The 19,359-nt window shown below is 36.6% G+C and overlaps 1 protein-coding gene across 1 annotated transcript in view; it reads left to right on the forward strand.

The window, feature by feature from the left end:
- The window catches only part of ADAMTS5 (ADAM metallopeptidase with thrombospondin type 1 motif, 5), a 54,361-nt gene that overhangs the window by 30,642 nt on the left and 4,360 nt on the right, over positions 1-19,359 (forward strand). Inside the window, exons 3-7 of the mRNA XM_012640138.1 lie at positions 4,860-5,027; positions 12,157-12,440; positions 15,307-15,490; positions 15,863-16,038; positions 17,712-17,887. Coding sequence (XP_012495592.1) covers positions 4,860-5,027; positions 12,157-12,440; positions 15,307-15,490; positions 15,863-16,038; positions 17,712-17,887 — 988 coding nt within the window. The remainder of the gene's footprint in view (positions 1-4,859; positions 5,028-12,156; positions 12,441-15,306; positions 15,491-15,862; positions 16,039-17,711; positions 17,888-19,359) is intronic.

The raw sequence follows: 19,359 nt of genomic DNA on the forward strand, positions 1-19,359 counted from the left end.
AAGGTGAAAAAAATTAGGTTTTTCTTCCTTCCAAATTACATAATTGATACCACATTTACTATTTATGTTTAATGTTTTGAAATGGGAGTTTAAGAATTTTATCACATCTATATAAAGATTCGTGTTTGAATAAACATGTATGATCCAATTATTGGAGCTGGCGATTCCCTTCTGCAAGGATTCTAGATGCTGATCCCATGTGGGCTGTTGACTCGCTTTTCAACCCCTGGCACCTCCATAATCCCAGCTGGAAAATTAGGCAAAATAAAAACATGACCTCATTAAGAAGCAGATGCTTCATCTAAGCAGTGCTTTCCCAAGTAAACACATTACAGAGCTTCTTGTGACATTTTTTTAGGATGTGGTGCTATGTCCCCCTGACCAATGGTCATCTTGGGATCAGGAGACAAGAGCTTGAAATTCTGCTTAATTTGCAGACCAAAGTTTAGAAAAACAACCAATTTCCCTCTTGAGGTTAACATTATAAGTCAGCCCTAGTTGTATAGTAATACTTGAGTTTAATAAAAAGCCAAACCAATAGTTTCCTTTAAAGTAAAGTATCTTTACCTGGCTGTACATTGTCCCAGATTTTCTAAAATCATATTTCACGATTCACTTGTGAATTTAAGGAAACAAGATGCTCTTTAAATCTGCATTGGGAATTGCAAAGATGAAATTTATTTAATAAAATGTCACTCATTTGCCAATATAAAAAGAGGATAATCATAGCAGAAAAATGATCAGTATGCTATTTCTGAGCTAACAGTGTAACTCAGAATTTTGACTCTATAGACTTTGCTTTGACATAATTTACTGTTAAATTTATTTTCTTAGTGTAATTCAAATAAACTCCCTCCTGACATTTCTTTGTGTGATAGGCACTCAATAACAGCACTATTGTATTTATGACATGATTTAATAACTCTTAAGAATAGGTGAATATTTTCTACAAAAACACAATTTACACTTTGACATTTATTCAAGAACTCGAAAAGCAAAATACAGTTGTGGAGTGTGCATCACTTGGAAAAATACTTGTGGATTAGACAGTTGCATTATTCTCTAAATTTCACTCTGGTTTATGTCCCTCTCCTTTTTAAAATCTTGTTTAATATATAAGTACAGATGCCATTAACAAGTGCATCCACTACGTAATGTGGTTGTCCCTTAATTGCCTCAGGATTTTAGGTGAGAAGCTTCCAATTATATCATCAAGAATTAAAGATTTGCTAAGACAGACAGACAAAATTCCTCAAGCAAAATGCTTTTCAATCTTTTGCATATTTACTTATTAAAAATGGTTGCAAACACAAATACTAATTCTTCCTTAAAGCAAGACTTTGGGACTTCTACTTTAAACCCTGACAGTGAATTGCTGCCTCTAAACCCACCTCTGCCTTTTCTCTCACTAGGAAATTTTCATGTCTTCAAATCTCTTCTTTAACCCTTCCAGACTGCTTTGAATCCTCTCCTCCCTTCTTTTCCAACACTCTGACTCTCCAGAAAGAAATATTTCTCCTTTCCAAGGGTAAAGACTAACTTTCTATGTGGGTTTCCTGATTCCATTCCCTTGCCTCCTCCAAGACTTCACCCCTCAATTAACTCTGTTGGTCTCTACTGCTCTAAAAGCTCATCATAAAATACAATTTAATGTAAACAACAAATTACTTCAGGCATTGTAAACATTTTCTCTGGCACTACTTTATTCTTTACGTGTGGTTTTACTCTCCGGGGCAGGAATGTGTAAACCCCATCTGCTGCTGATTCTCCCAGGGGCTGCTTGACGAAAAGATTCTTAATCACCGAACCACACCATTCATGTTAAACATCTCTATGTGTGATTTATGAACAACCTCTCTCTAAAAAGGCAGATGTCTGAAAAGCTAAGGGCTGTCCTAGGTGATCGGTATAAATTTTGATTCAGCTGGGGCATTACATTGTCTATTTCCTGGAGTCTGGGTTTTCTCTGTTTATAAGCTTTTGGTATCGTAGCGTGCTGTCTCAAATGTGAGTGCCACTTTAAAATAGCTTATGCTTTTGTATGTACCTTGAAATTTCAGGGCTCAACAGTATTAGCCAATTTCAAACTGACAATAGATGTCTTAGCATAATTGATTGGGGGCTCACGTCTGAAAATACCACTCCTTTTGCTGTTCCCAGTTTTTAGTATGTCTGTCACGTCTTTCCTGAAGAGCATCCAAATATCCCTCGCATTGATCTTCTCTTTCATATCCTGTCCAGCTCCTGAGGGGAAGTCACATGGGTCTCACTGTGTCCTGGTTCCAGCCACTCTGGAGCTGGCTGCCTGTTTCTTTGGGTGCTTAACTGTTCTTCACGTCGCCCGTGGCTCTCACTGCCCTTGAGAGAGCACGCCTCTCCCAGACAGCTGACAGACTTTCTTCATGGGGGACAGAACCTTCACTCACCCTCAGAAGAGTTGGTCTCTTTCAATTGACCCTCAAGGAGTCTGTTTCTGCCCGATACTTGGAGATCATAAAAAATTCACATCTCCTTTTACCTCTTGCTGAGGTGGAACTAAGATTTGTTCATGCCCAGAATGGCAGTCTTGTCTGCTAGAATTTCCTATATACATCTTTGGGGGCAATTAAGTTACATTGATAAATTAATAAATTTGGGGAGCATAAAATTCATCATAGTATGCCAAATGGCATGCCAAAAGATTTGTAAAATTATGCCAAAATATTTAAAATTAAACTGTTTTGCTTACATAATTGAAATCTTTAAAATTATATGCCTCACCTCTCTGTACTCTCTTGGGCCTCTCAAAGTGAATTTAGTGTTTGCTATGTGGCCTATATTTTAAATCAGAATTCTAAAATCTACCCTCCAAATGAAGTGAAAATCCCTTGATACAATGATAGAAATGCATATGGAAGTACTATTTGTTTATGTAGATTTAGAGGAAAAGACTATTACTCCATTAAGTAAGTATGAATATCTTATGAAGTAGAATGAAAAAGTCACATTTTTAAGTATAAAATCTGGATTCAAATAAATATTATGTTGCACAGGTCGCTTTGGGCCACTTTCCCTCTCTCTCTTCTATGCCAGAGGAAAAATCTCAAGTGTGAAATTTCCACACAAATCCCACATTTGTCAGTGTTAGCTGACAAATCTACCTTGGAAAAGTTTAGGAAGCACAGACTGCATTATCAACAAGTGTTTGATGTACTAAATAACTGTAAGTAGTTTTTAATAAGACGTAAGTGAAAGATTCTCTTTCTTCTTTGAGCCACGAGTTCTCTTGAAAACTCAACTTACTACTCAAAACTTGGAAGAACCTCTGAAAACTTTCTTTGCATGTTATTTGGGACATACTTTATAGACTATAATGCACATTTATGCAAACAAAATGTAAGTGGTGGTGGGAAAGTTTCCCAAAGAAAACTTTCTTGTCTAGTAAATACTATTGAAGTAAATATCTGAATAAATAGCATAAAAGTTTGGAGACTTGGAAGGTCACCAAGCCCTAGCCACTTAATTTCAACCATAACAGCAGTTAGTTGCTCAGTGGACAATTTTGTTATGAGGTGTTGGTGATTTAACAAGTTGACCAAAAGTAGCCGGAATCCAACATGAAATATTTCATCTCTGTTGAGTTTTATTGGTGTGCACTGGACTCTTTTGATTGAATAGCCAAAGTTTCTGCCTGTGGCATTCAGGAACCCAAGGAGAATGCAGTCATCAATTTGCTATAGTTATTTTCTACATTCCTTTTAGTGGTTTGTATATCATTCCAGAAAGCTTTGCTAAAAGCATTAATGAAATGATTTGTTGTCTACTTTTTAGAGTTTCTACTAACTGCTCAAACTACTGTCCCAGATTTTTTAAAACAGCATTTTAGATTTATTGGAGAATATCATTTTGTCCTTAGACTATATGAAAATTGATCATATATAATAAAAAGTAATTTACTCAGATTATAAGAATGTGATTATGCTGTGAAATAGTATCTAGCTTGATAGAATGAATATGGCATTTGCTGGGATTGCAGGAAACATGTTTGGGAGACTTAAGCACAAATACCAACTGGCTGAATGGTTTTAAACAATCACTTACCTTTGCAGTATTTGTTTTCTCTGCAAGCTCTAACACTCCATCATGAGCATGTTGGTATTTTAGACATTTCCTAAATGTAGGCAGGTATATTTTCAAAATAAGTTATATGCTTGTGAGAATAGTATACATTCACAACTCACTAAATAACTAACAGAAATGAATAGGTGAAGCAAGCTTACATTTGCATGGAACTTGAAAGTTCCTCATTTCATTTCACTCTTTTCTCCTCCCCTAGTTCTTTCTTATATAGCTACCTATTTATTTGACTAAGGAAATAGAAGTCATTGACATTCAAAAACCATCTATCAAGTATTTGCAACTTGCAAAGCATTAAGTTAAATACAGAGGTTTCAACAGTGTATGGAGGAAGATGTACTTTGATCTCATGGGGTTTGATCGGAGGAGGCAGAAAATTAGGCAATCGCAATAATATGTGGTGACGGCTATGACATAATCTCACAGTTGTCTCACAAACTCTGGATTCTAAGTAAGGCTTTGTTTCTACATGTCATTGAGCATATGTGATCCAGATGAATTATGGGAACATCCACTCGTTAGATTAATTTTTGAATTTTCATCTAAATATTCACCAGAAGTAACCGCTACACTAACTACATGCAGCTTTTGTTTCCCAGAGGTCCAGTCCCTGAGTAAGAAGGCAGTTAAAATGATGTCATCTACACTCGGTGAAAAAAATCAAGCACTAGCACAATTGTCATGGGAAAACAGAAATGCACCATCACCCATTATTTTCTCTTCCTCTATTCTTTCCCTCTCAGGACACCTACTTGGCCTCTCCCATGACGATTCCAAATTCTGTGAAGAAAATTTTGGTTCCACAGAAGATAAGCGTTTAATGTCTTCCATCCTAACCAGCATTGATGCATCCAAGCCCTGGTCCAAATGCACTTCAGCCACTATCACAGAATTCCTGGATGATGGCCATGGTATGTATCATTCAGGACAACATAAGCCGAGAAATGGGAGTTTTATTTCATTACATCTTCATAACATTCATCTCGCCCTCTAAGACAATGGGTTGTTTAGATAGTGTCAGAAAAAGGAGCAAGGAAATCGATTGTCTACTGGCATGTAATGCCAGCGCCCTTGGTGGCATTCTAGCTATGGTATTTTTGCTTTTGAATTGAAAAGTTCAAAGGAGAAGCAGTGTGGGAGACCACACAGAATGCCTAGCTAGTGCCCTGAAAGCCTGGCTTTTATTCCTTCTTTCACCACTAGCTTCCTGTGAGAACTTTGGCAGACATGTTGGTTTCCCTGCTATTAATATGACTCTCAGAATTATTTGTTACACGCCCATTATAGGACTATGGTTAAGTTGTAGGTGACAATTCTACCGGTTTCTCTTTACCGCAACGTAAAGCCAAGAAAGGAAGCTCTCTCAATTTGCATTGACTGGAGGAATTTGGTTTCATCATGACAGCAGATTTTCCTGAAAGTGGAGTAAAAACTGCATGCAGAACAGAAATAGAAAAGCAATCGGAATGATGGGAAAACTCTTTAAGAACTTCAAAGGAAAGTCTTTGGCTTTGTACTTTAGATACAGTTCAAGAGCACAGAATACTTTTATTAAATTCTGTAAGACTAGGATTAGTGCTATAAATTATATAAAAATACTGAGGAAGTCACAATTTTTAGAAATAATAAATATCGACCCCTAAGTAATCTTTGAAACAAGCCTTTGCAAATTTCCTTGCATTCTTTATTACTTTAAAATAATATTAACACAGGAGGAGAAATACATTAGGGTTGGAAAAGATCTTCAGAGATCATGTAGTTCAAGTTTTTTATCTTACAGAAATGGACACATTCTAATTCCTTTTGTTCTTTTAAAATTTGTCTTTTTTCTAAAACTTATGGTTAAGTGAATATGACAGAAATTCTTGATCATCATAATTTTCCATAAAATTTTCTTAAGATGTATGGTTCAATACCAAATAAACAGAATCTACGATAACTGTCTTTTTCCCAGTTCCACAAAGTTTATGACAATATTTTCATAATTTCTTAATGTGTTGACCATCTTGAACTTTTGCTACATATTGTCATAACAATTGAAAAATTGAATTCATTTTAGACAAAAAGAAATTCAACTGCCCGGTTTTTTGATCCATATAGCTGAAATCTCTTCATTAATTCATTTTTAGCTATATTAGTGGTGAACTAGCAAGGCTACTTGCCACTATGCATTTAAGTCTTCCTATTCCTAAAATCAATCCAGATCCAGCTTGGGTTAAAATTTCTCTCAATATAAAATAAATGTTCTTTGTTAGTCGAAAGGGTACCCCAATATCTTAAAGATTTAGAAACAATACTAAAATTAATGTATTAAGCTTTACTTTTATACTAATAATAAAATGGTAATTTTATGTTCAGCTGGGTTTACAATGGTAGATTAAATGTGGATAAAGTTCTAAAATTAATATTGCCTTATTATCTTCCCATCTACATTGATAGGATCAATATCTAATACGGTTCCTCTTAGGTAGAATCTCAAGTCTCCACTCTTTAATATTGCTTTTGCTGTTTCATTCTTTTCAGGTTTTCTGAAAATAAAATAACATTAATATTTTATTCCAAAATCACACGTTACACATTCCAAGAAGTTGAGCTAACTTTTGAATCACTAAATGAATGGATTTAGTTGCTAAGGCAGCAAATACTTACGGCTAAAATGGGACTAATTTTTTTTTCCTGTACAAGTATTAGGTCAGCTAATTACAATGCTGTGCAGAATTTTGTTCCTTACTGCCATAATTTTGGAATGATTCCTTTATTTCATGTTTATGGAATTTGTGATCCTACTTTATGTGCAGTAAATATGCTTTCAGCATTGTCTTCATTTGTTAACATTATTTCTATATTTGAAGAAGTCCATGCTCTGATTTTTTAAAAAATTACAACAAATTTACATAGTTTTTAATTTCTCAGTTTCTATCCCAAAGGACTCGTGATAGAGAACAATCAAGAACATAATTTAGTAGAAATAGATCTTCTTTATTTGCTCTGATAAAAAATTATCTGAATTTCCCAGATGTATATTAAATAAATAAATTCAATTACCAAAAATTCTTTGGACAGAAACTGCATATAGTTTATTTATTTATTAATTTATGTCATTCAATATAGACTCTCTCACTTTTGAATGTGTTGGTTTGATTAGGCAGTCTTTTGTTTCAACCAAAAAAAATTCTATTTTATGAGTAGCCTATAATGAATAAAGTGATTTCAGAATGATAAAAAATCAAGAAAGAAGTGTGGCACAATGGCAAAGCTCAACTATGTCTCATTTCATTTCAAAACTGACCTAAGTCAATTTAAGTGAAAGTGTGGCCACGGAAGCTAGCAAACTCAATTTTGAGATGATTGAGGTTCTAACATTTTAACTACAGAACTTAGGAGAGAGCTAAGAAGAAAATCAAAGCCCAAGAGGACAGAAAAACAAATAAATTCATCTTTGTTAGAAGATTAAGCTGATATCATGAAACTATATTATAAAACTTTTTAACTTTACTCCCAGTGAGCTACTTAGGTTTCCACTCAGAGCCTATATATTCATATTTTGCAGACCTACTATTTTTCTGTTTTAACTTTCAGGGCAACTAAAAGTAAAATAGCATATCTAGTGGGGGTGGGGAGACTTTAGATAGGTAAACTGAGAGCAAGAAGTGATATCATTTGACCATAAGGGGAGAGCCAGGAAGCTGTAAAATTTAGCCCAAAAACATGAAAGGCACAATAGTCTGGTACCATTTCCTAAAAGGTCAAAAACTCTATCACACCAGCGTGATCCCTGAAAGTACCTCTGTATTTCAGCATGATACAATAATTGATACACAGGAAAAAATGATGTTCAGTTTTCTAGGAAAGTTAAATTGTGACTAATATAAAAGCAGCAAAGGCAACTGTTACATTTAAGTAGATACTGTCACAAAATTTATATAATTTTTCAGTGGTACCTAAAGAGTACATTATAAATGGAAAATCCATTTGTGTGTAATATCTTATCCCTCCCCCTCTCACCTCCAGCAATACCAGAGAAATGAGGTCGCAGAGTAAAATTAAATTCAAAGTATTTGATTTATTTTTAAAGTTATTAGCCATAAGTAGCTGGACATTTGTAGCACTCAACCACTGCCAAATTTAAATTCATTAGTACTGAGTGTTTCCTGATTTAGTTCCAACAAGAAATATGCAGCAATTAGGTTATGGTCGAAAAGCTGGAGTGCTCACTCTAAAGTAACTGTGTCTGCAGATTTGTGATTCAGAAAAGGAGAAGCCATGCCCCATGGGACTCCTCCACCAACCCCGGCCAAGATACTTGTAGACATTCTGCAGCGTTTATACAAGTTAGCTCTAGGCAAGCTGGCTAGGAGTAGGACCCTCGAAAATAAAGGTAAGCACTGGCAGAGAAATTCTGCAGTGAAAGCAGGTTATTGAATTTCCTTTCTCAAATGCTTAATAACCTTAAAGCCAAAAAAGATAGCTGTGTCTGCTGTATCCCTGAGTCTACAGTGCCAGATGATGAGAAAGGACACCACCTAAGTACATAGAGCTCTCAAGAGCACTCACGACACAGGCTGCTAAAGAAAACCTAGAGATAGTTTTGAAAAATTACCGTGTAGCTAGCATATTTAAAGAGCTAGGTTTATAGCCACTTACTGAACTCAGAACTTTGGACATAAAATGATATTGGAAAACCAGTTCTCTGAATCCTCTGTTAAGTATAGACTGTAAAGCTAGCAATAGCAGCTTAACATCAGCTTTTAAGGTGGTATTAATAAAATCCAAACCCTGTTATGGTTGTATGTTGACTTTCACAATAAATATATTCTTTAAAAGGGTGTGCAAATAAGACGTATATTTTAAGGCCATAGTTACCTATATTTTTTAAAAAGTTTTCTTCAGCCTGTAATCATGGAGAATTTTTAGTCTAATTCCCTTGCCAGTACGTCTGCTAAACCGTGCATCTATACCTCTAATAGCTTCACAAACAGGCCCCTTGGATGTTACTTCTGGTCAGCAACCATTGTCTGTTCCTTTTTCGGTGCCCTTGTTTATTCATCTGTCACTGGGCCCTGAGTCATCAAACAGTAGGCAAATGCACCAGTTTCTTTCTTAATGTTAGACATTCAATGAAAGACTTAAAAGCAGAGGTGTAAAGGCAGAGAGGTGAAGAAAGGAAACAAAAGGGAAGAGAGCAGGCAGTGGTGTTAGGCTTCTCTGGATGAGTTTTATGAGGAACATTAATTGATTTCTCCTAGGCCATGGATATTTGGGCCAATGCTTAATTTCATTTAGGGGTAAACAGAAACTGATGCAGCAACTAATCCTACTAGTGAGAACTTTGGGGTAATAAAGTAATGGCAATTCTGAAATAAACCATTTCATGCCTGCATGAAAAGTACTGAGTACTGAAAAGTAAGGGAAGATTGAAATGACTGTAGTGCTAGAAATAGGGAAGAAAAAAATGAAAAGGATAAAGAACAACTTTGCTCTGATAATTTCCACTAATCATTGATATGAGAGACAGTACTAGAAGTCAGACGTGTAAAACCATAGATTTTTCTGTTCCATTTTCTGGAGGCGTAACAAACCTTCCATTACCCATTAGTGGACTTCTGTGGCCACGGAGAGATTACCACATGCTTTTATTTGTCCATCTCAAATCACTGCATTTGGTGCTTTAATTTTTTGCTTTATTTTAAACATTTAATGTAATGTGGATGGTAAGAACATATATGCAATATGCACACTTTCTATTGACTTTCTTTTATAAGCTATCTCTATACACAAAATGTTAAAACAAAAGAAAGGAAGAAGGAAGGAAAGAAAGGAGGAGGAGAGGGAGGGAGGAAAGAAGAAGCAACTTGCCAATTTGTGGAACAGAACAAACACAAAATGTTGGCAGCAAAGCCCAGATAGACTTTCAGACTGGGACAAATTAAAAATATGAGAAGTAGCTATGAAGAAGTGGTTGAGAAGAAAAGTAAAACAGATTAGGAAAAAGTCAGCAGCAGGTTGCATGCCTTTAGAGGTCAATATAACTGATACCAAAAGATTGATCAATTTCCCTTTTTACCCCTCCCCCAAATTGTATACATTTAAAAATATGACAATGTATATCCAATCCACTATTATTTACCTATTACATATTTTATACAGTGAGATTCAGAATCAGACTTGATATTGATTTTTTTGTTGTTTCTTGGCACCAGTCTGCCCTTTGGTAGTGATGTCTGCTTTTTGTTGTAAAAGGACATAATTCAAAATAAAAATGAAATCAATAGACTGTACACTTCTTCAGGGGTAAACAGAAACTGATGCAGCAACTAATCCTACTAGTAAGAACTTTGGGGTAATAAAATAATGGCAATTCTGAGACAAACGTTTTTATTTTAAGCAACAAAAGGTCATCACCACATGTATAACCTCTAAAGGAAAATTATAGAGCTAATATATCTTCTTTTTAATAACAAAGTAAATGTGTTATTTCTAGAAATTATACTTCCAAATTAAGCTTTGTAAAGAGATGCCACATGTTAAAGTCTCCTTGTTGTAAGCTGATTTCAAATTGTTTGCATTAGACATTTCTTTTCACTCATCATCTACTAGCGAGGTAGAACAGGTGTCAATGACTGTGTACCCACAGTCAGGCGGTAAGTTACTTTGGCGTGAGATAAATGAGGTAGACCCATGCCACGTGCACCCACACAGGGTAAAGCTTCCTAGCTAATATTTAGTTATCCAGCCTTACAGGCTGTGCTTTTTAGTAAAATAAAAAAGTTTCTTAAAACAGCACTTTTGAAGAATTGGAAAACATTCTTGCTGATTCAGAGATTTGTTGACAGTCCTCTAACATCAGCAATCTGCCAAGCATCCCCTGGTTTACACAGCCCTCCTTTTTATGTAGCAATAAAGATAACGTTTTTCATGGGGTTCTGAAGTGCCTAATCTTACTCTGTCTTGTAAACAAAGCTTAGTGAGGTTTTACTATCATTCTTTCCTATTGACTTGATGTTTTCTTTTAACTAGATGTTTTTCTCCCAGAATTCTCTTTGGCTAGATACTTATTTTTAATGCTTTTTCTGGCTTGCCTTAAGAAACTTTACCTCTTCAAATGTTCTGGCTCAGAAGTTAAATAGGAATTTTGCTCTTTATTCATTTTCATATAATGCCTCCATCACAGATTGACAAATTCTAAGGTATTCACTTTGAAGAAACTTTAAATGTAGTTGTAAAAACATTTGCAGTAGACTTAAAATGTGCTGAATATTCTATTTCTCAGTGCAACGTAAGGATCCGAGTATGATTTTCTTTTGCTGAATACAAAGAATAACTAATACATCTAAAATGTGGTTAAATATGTTGAGGATAGAACCAACTGTCATTGTTTCATATTTTTCTGGTTACCCTTTATATCTCTGTTAGCTAATTTTATGTTTACTGTATCACAGTGAGAAGAGAAACATTTCACAGATCTTGAAAATAAATTAGGGAGAGGTTAACTAACTTGGCCAACAGCACTCAGCCATTTAGTGTTTCTCCAGCATTAGACTTCAGAGGGGGTGTTTCTATCAGAGGGGGTGTTGATATCCCACCATTTAAGGGATCTTTGTACATGCCTGCCCTTCAGCAGTAAAGTAATATCCACATGATAAACAGAGGCCATACGGTATACAATGAGGAGGGCAGGCTCTGAACATAAAACCCTAACAGTTATGTGATATTGGGTAAGTGATCTATCTTTTACATTCCTCAGTTTCCTTAAAATTGCAAAGTAATTTTATTTCATCATACCACCGCCAGCCCCACCTCCATCATTATAGATACTGCAGAGCATGTCGCCCACTGAGAATCCTGGAGCGTGTTGGTGAATCCCAGGAGGCACCCAGCCTCGGCCCTCACAGAATCCCTTCTCCAGAGCTCCACAGTGCGATGGATTCATGGATGACTCATGCTTCAACACAAACCAGAGCGTTTCATTTTTAGATCCATGGTTTTAGTGATTTGAAACGCACAACCTAGAGCAGTGGTCAATCTCCATTGTTCTTTCAGGCAACTGCTTGCTAGACCTACCACGAAAGCAGATCCAGGGCCCTGAAGAACTCCCGGGACAGACCTACGATGCCACCCAGCAGTGCAACCTGACATTCGGGCCTGAGTACTCGGTGTGCCCAGGCATGGACGTCTGCGCTCGCCTGTGGTGTGCCGTGGTGCGCCAGGGCCAGATGGTCTGTCTGACCAAGAAGCTGCCCGCTGTGGAGGGAACACCTTGTGGAAAGGGGAGGATCTGCCTGCAGGGCAAGTGTGTGGACAAAACCAAGAAAAAATATTATTCAGTAAGTGATTTTCTTGTCACCCAGTGCCTGGAGACCCAAGATGTCAAGTGCATTCCCATGACATGTGTGAGCACTGTCATCAGGTTTTATTTCCTAGTTAAAATATTTTTTCTTTTTTTTTTCCTTTTTTTTTTAATCTCAGCATTTTATGGGGGTATAAATGTTTAGGTTACATATATTGCCTTTGCCCTTCTCAAGTCAGAGCTTTAAGCATGCCCGTCCCCCAGACGGTGTGCACCACACCCGTTAGGTGTGAATATACCCATCCCCTCCTCCCCAGCCCACCTGCCTGACACCTAATGAATGTTACTACTGTATGTGCACATTAAATGTTGATCAATTAATACCAATGTGATGGTAAGTACATGTGGTGCTTGTTTTTCCATTCTTGTGATACTTCACTTAGTAGAATGGGCTCCAGCTCTATCCAGGATAATATAAGAGGTGTAATAACACCATTGTTTTATTGTGGCTGAGTAGAACTCCATGGTATACATATACCACATTTTATTAATCCACTCATGAATTGATGGGCACTTGAGTTGTTTCCACATCTTTGCAATTGTTAATTGTGCTGCTATAAACATTTGAATGCAGATGTCTTTTTTATAGAATGTATTTTTTTCCCCTTTTTTACCTTTGGGTAAATACCCAGTAGTGGAATTGCTGAATCAGATAGCAGTTCTACTTTTAGTTCTTTGAGGTATCTCATACTACTTTCCATAGAGGTTGTACTGGTTTGCAGTCCCACCAGCAGTGTGTGAGTGTTCCCATCTCTCCACATCCACGCCAACATTTATCGTTTTGGAATTTCTTGATAAAAGCCTTTCTCACTGGAGATTAAGTGATATCTCATTGTGGTTTTGATTTGCATTTCCCTGATGATTAGAGATGTTGAGCATTTTTTCATGTGCTTGTTGGCCATTATTCTGTCTTCTTTTGAAAAGTTTCTGTTCATGTCCTTTGCCCACTTTTTAATGGGGTTGTTTGATTTTTTTCTTGCTGATTTTCCTGAGTTCTATACAGATTGTAGTTATCAGCCCTCTATTGAATGTATACCAGGTGAATATTTTCTTCCATTCTGTAAGTTGTGTGTTTGCTCTCCTGATAGTTTCCTTGGCTGTGCAGAAACTTTTTAATTTCATCAGGTCCCATTTATTTATTTTTGTTGTTGCTGTGATTGCCTTTGGAGTATTCTTCATAAATTCTTTCCCTAGGCCAATGTCTATAAGAGTTTTTTCAACATTTTCTTCTAGAATTCCTATAGTTTCATGCCTTAGATTTAAGTCTGTTATCCACTGTGAGTTGAGTTTTGTGAGAGGTGAGAGGTGCAGATCCTATTTCAGTCTTCTGCATGTGGCTATCCAATTTTCCCGGCACCATTTATTGAATAAGGATTCGTTTCCCCAGTGTATGTTTTTGTCTGCTTTGTCAAAGATTAGGAGGCAATATGAGGATGGCTTTATATCTGGATTCTCAGTTCTGTTCCATTGGTCTGTCTCTGTTCTTATACCAGTACTATGCTGTTTTAGTTTCTATAGCCTGTGGTATAAGCTTCATCTTTTACCAATAGTAGCCATTCTCAGTAACCAAATTTGGAAGAAAATACAGATAATAGGAATTTCTTTGCAGGTTATGTCTTTTAGCAAATAATTATATAACACAAATTCTGTCCAATCAAGACCCCAAGTAGGACTCTGCAGGTTGCTTTTTAAAGTTCACTTTCAAACTTCTCTTGCTAAAATTATCAGAATACATTTATTGAAATTCAGTAAGGAAATAATAGCAGAGCTGACACATACGGTCCTCGTAACATTTGGTGAGCTCCGAAACGATCATTTTTTTTTTCCTGATAGTAAGTTAATCTAAATTTAAGAGCTAAAGTGACTTAAGACTGCTCTAGGGAAACCCGTCTGCCACCACGTACACAGTCCAACATTAGGTCAGCTGCCTCTTAATTGTCAAGGCCTGAGCAAAGTACATGTTCACTCTCACCCGCAAGATTTGCAAAGTCCCTAGAAGAGTGTTGCCATATGCTCATTGCCTGTGTCTTTTCATGCTGTCACCCAACTTTACATCATCAGATACCCTGACACAGACAGCCAGAGGCAGTTCTTCACACATTTCCTCAGCAAAGCAGTTTATAATATTCTTCCTTTTGGAGTTCCTCAGCTTCCTCCTGGAATGTTTCCAGAGCTATAGACCTAGGGTATCATAAAAGGGCTCTTCCTTCCTTCCCTGTGGGGAGTACGTGGGTGGGGGCATAGGTGCTCTTCAGTTTCTTTCACATCTAATTAGGAAATAAGCCACACCCAGGTCAAATACATTTACGTACGTAGCAGAGTCTGTCACAGACAAGATATGGGATGTCAACAAAAGGATAACCCAACTGCTGTGCTAAAGAGGGAGAAAGAGAGGCAGACACAATCAAATAATGGCCCAGCTTCATGCAAAACCTTCATCATTATATACTTCATTGAAGATTCAAGATCAGATTGGATAAAAAGTTTGCATGGTTCCATGGTTATTGACAGAGTCGTACAATACCGGAAAACATAAATTAAAGTGATTCAGAAAAACCATCTCTGTGGTGTGCTCAGTACTTAGGGTGATGTTTTCAGATCCTGTGGTGCTGGGAGCTGGGGCGGGAAGAGGGTGAGGGGAAATGCTGGAAAAGATGAATTGTTTAGAATTGGAAATGTGTTGCAATTCCAGAGCATGACCATGATAAATTCAGTAAAAATTTGACTATATCCATGATGAAGTTTCCACTGTGTCATGAAATGCAAGTGATTTCCATATGTATTATACATTTTGAATGTTTTTCTCCCATCTGAGTTAAAATATCTTCTATTTTCTATTCCAGACATCAAGCCATGGCAACTGGGGGTCTTGGGGATCCTGGGGCCAGTGTTCTCGCTCATGTGGGGGAGGAGTACAGTTTGCCTATCGCCACTGCAACAACCCTGCACCCAGAAACAATGGCCGCTACTGCACAGGGAAGAGGGCCATCTACCGCTCCTGTAGTGTCACGCCCTGCCCACCCAATGGTACGCTGCTCCCAAGTGTCAGCAACCACCATGTGCCACATGTAGTTTGCATTTTAGAATTAATAAATAGGGGAAGCTGGAGAAACAGCATTGACCTTATACTGCATACTTCCACCAATGTGCAACTCAATAACAAATGTGTGAGAGTGATTTTAAAATTATTACTGCTAACAATAAAATAATCAGAGAATTCAAAGAAATAATCAACAGTTTCAAATCTATGCATAGATAAAATCCGTCAGCACTGGTGCATAAAGAGGCTGTGCAAAAAAAAATAAGTTAAGATCTTCTCCTTAAAATTATTTAAGCACACAAGAATATATCTAAGTTTCAGAACAGATAAGGTAGTAACGTAACATGTGTGTTTCCTAGGTAAATCATTTCGTCATGAGCAGTGTGAGGCCAAAAATGGCTATCAGTCTGATGCAAAAGGAGTCAAAACCTTTGTGGAATGGGTTCCCAAATATGCAGGCGTCCTGCCAGGGGATGTGTGCAAACTGACCTGCAGAGCCAAGGGCACTGGCTACTACGTGGTATTTTCTCCAAAGGTAACTACATACTGACTGTCCAGAAACAATAGGCATCATTGGTGGAAATTATTTGCTAGAATCAAGGCTGTGCATGCCAAATGTAAGCAGTCATTATTTTGGGGGTGGTTAGATTTTGGAGGGTTTTTGTTTTCATCTCTATAATTTTTATATTTTCAAACTTTATACAATGAATACAAATTATTTTATAAATGGAGCATGTAAATGTTTCAAAGGCTATTTTTGAAAAGTGCTACTCACTGTCAAGGAAGGAGAAGTGTGACCTTAACTTTAAAATAGCCATGAAAACAACTAGTGTGTCTGAGAACAATTGTAAAGGGGACTTCAAAGAAATTTTTTATTTTTCTATCATTTACTTAAGAATTCCTTTGATGAGTAATGAAGATGGGTTTCAAGGTCATCATCTCTGACCCAGGCTTTTGAATGGGTCAATGAATATTAATGAATCAATGTTCCCCTAGTTATTTCTATTATAATATTTGTGTGTGTGATATTCCTTATTTTTCACAGCTGAACATTTTCTAAATATACAGCAGTTTTCTTCTCACAATCAGTGTTACGCAACAATTTACAAATACTGTTTATCTAATTTGCAAACAAGTGCTACATTTAAAACCACTTCTGAAACTTGGCCTTCAGATATTTATGACATGTTATTGAAAACAAGCTAATGTCCAACTTAAGTAATTTTTAAAACATCACATCTTTTTATTTCAAAATAACAAATTTTCATTTAAAAATATTACAGGGAAATAAAAACATAAACATCACCTGAAAATACCACCATCTGGAGAGTTTTCAACCTGTTGAAGTATATCTTACTTCATTTTACACACACATATACGTACATTCAATCAATACACACGAGTATGGAAAGGTAGAGTTTTGTATATACACAAATACAAAATGTGTAGGTTTATTTATATATGTGTATATATTTATATGTGTTAGATATACTCACATGCACAAGCCACAGTCTATATACATCTATTTTATAACTAGCTTTTTAACTATATACTAATTCCTTTACTCAAAATATATTCAATGTCTTCCAGTAAGTACTTTTCCTCTGACTTCCTCAGACTCCTATTTCTACACTGATCCTATTGTCTCCATTCTGGTGTCTTACAGTTCAGGACACAATAGGGAGTGCTCTCCAATCATGACATGCTTTTGAATGTCAAAGGTAGATTTTCAAATTTGTTATTATAATAATAATTATGCAACAAAGAAGGATCTTTGCATTCGGGAGCCTGCTTGTGCTCAGCTCTCCACACAGCTTTCCCAAACACCAAGTGAAAAGATTCCTTCTATCAAAGTCAAAAGCCAGAATTATACTATAGGAACGTGTTATGCGTATACAAATGGAGATGAGAATCTCTGGTCTCCTATCACATTTGGAATTAAGCTTAAGAGAGAAAGTGCATAACCTAGATTTATCCCAGATCTGTTTTCTGCCAATATGTCAAAGATTTTTCAGTTAGATACTCCTGGAAATTATGGTGTTGGTTTTTTGTTTTTTGTTTTTTGTTTTTTTTGGTGGGGGGTATTATCTTTCCATCTATTCCAATCAAACTCAAAAATGACAAATTAGAACTTGCTGGAGTACCAAAGGAACTAAATATACCTATGTACGAATATTTCCCACTGCTAACGTGTTTGTCACGATTCAGGTGACGGATGGAACTGAATGTAGGCCGTACAGTAACTCCGTCTGTGTCCGGGGGAAGTGTGTGAGAACGGGCTGCGACGGCATCATCGGTTCAAAGCTGCAGTACGACAAGTGTGGAGTCTGTGGAGGAGACAACTCCAGCTGCACAAAGATTGTTGGAACCTTCAATAAAAAAAGGTAATATGATAGAACCCTTGCCTTTATATGAATTGCAGTAAGCTTTAGACTCTTGCAAAATTGATAAAGGGGCTCACATTACATCATAAGCTATCTGTAGGAGGAGGTTTAACGTGGCTCTCTCTAGTAGCACAGTGTGAATATGAGAGGGAAAGAAGCAGACATGAATAAAGCTCTGGTTGCTCAGAGGAAACTCTCGGCGCCTCTGAAAGCAGATAAACTGCAGTGAGGGTCGAGGGCTTGCAGAGTCAGAAAACTGAAAAGAAAAAGTGGGTGACGTTCTACTTTAGTGATGTCTTGAAGAACTATTATTTCTGAAATGTAATTTACAAAAGGATGACTGGCTTCTATCTTTTTAAAAACAAATTTTCATTAGGCTGTGTTTTTCTGGAGAAAACATTTCTCCCTACAAAATGTAAATTCATTGCAGTGGTATGGGCAACATATTGTTTTATAGTGAACCATCCTGGCTTATGTCTACTCTCTAAAGAAAAATATACAGCAATGTCTGTCTCCTGCTTTCTCTCATGGTCCTAGATTACACTTTTGCTTTGAATGTGTAAGTTTATATAGTACCAATATCTGGCACAAAATATAATGCTGTCAGATAGGATGGCTGAGTTGGCTAAAGAATCTCATGGGATACGGGGTTGTTTTTCTTCTCCAAACCACTCATGCTGAATGGCATTCATTGAGTTACCTGTGTTCTTGAGGTAGGTGCTATGTTGTCTTTAACTTGAGAGCAATATGCAAGCCAAATTAACCATAGGATTTATTAGAGAGATTAAGCATCATGTTAATGTAAAAAACTGGAAATTATCTCTGATATGATTTAAATATATATGGCTGAAGAATTTATTCTTAGTGAAAACATGCCTTACTAATTCTATGTTTTAATGAAATAATGATTATTCACTTAATTGTGTTGGGCCATCTATGTCAAACACCCTGAATGTCCAATTACATTGTGCATTTTTATGCATTTCAAAGGTGTAAGATAAATTAGAAATGATCAGTCTGATGTTATTTTACAAATAAGGAAACTGGGACTCGGAAAGTTTAAAGCTTACCCAATTCTGATGAGTGCCAGAGCAAAGCAGAAGCTATAATGCAGAGTTCATTTTGTAAATAAATAAGTAAAGCAGGAAGGAAGGAAGGGAAGAAAGAAGGAAGGAAGTGGAGAAGGGAAGGAGGGAGGGAGAGAAAAAGAAAGAAATTCAGAACCAGATTAGGAATAAAATTATTTTTAAAAAATAATACCTTATATACTATATGCTATATATTCTTTCTGTGTGAAGTTGTTACCCAATTCTGATGAGTGCCAGAGCAAAGCAGAAGCTGTAATGCAGAGTTCATTTTGTAAATAAATAAGTAAAGCAGGAAGGAAGGAAGGGAAAAAAGAAGGAAGGAAGTGGGGAAGGGAAGGAGGGAGGGAGAGAAAAAGAAAGAAATTCGGAACCAGATTAGGAATA

This window comes from Propithecus coquereli, unplaced genomic scaffold (assembly GCF_000956105.1).
Source record: "Propithecus coquereli isolate 6110/MARCELLA unplaced genomic scaffold, Pcoq_1.0 Scaffold149, whole genome shotgun sequence".
In the NCBI taxonomy this organism is placed as follows: Eukaryota; Metazoa; Chordata; class Mammalia; order Primates; family Indriidae; genus Propithecus; species Propithecus coquereli.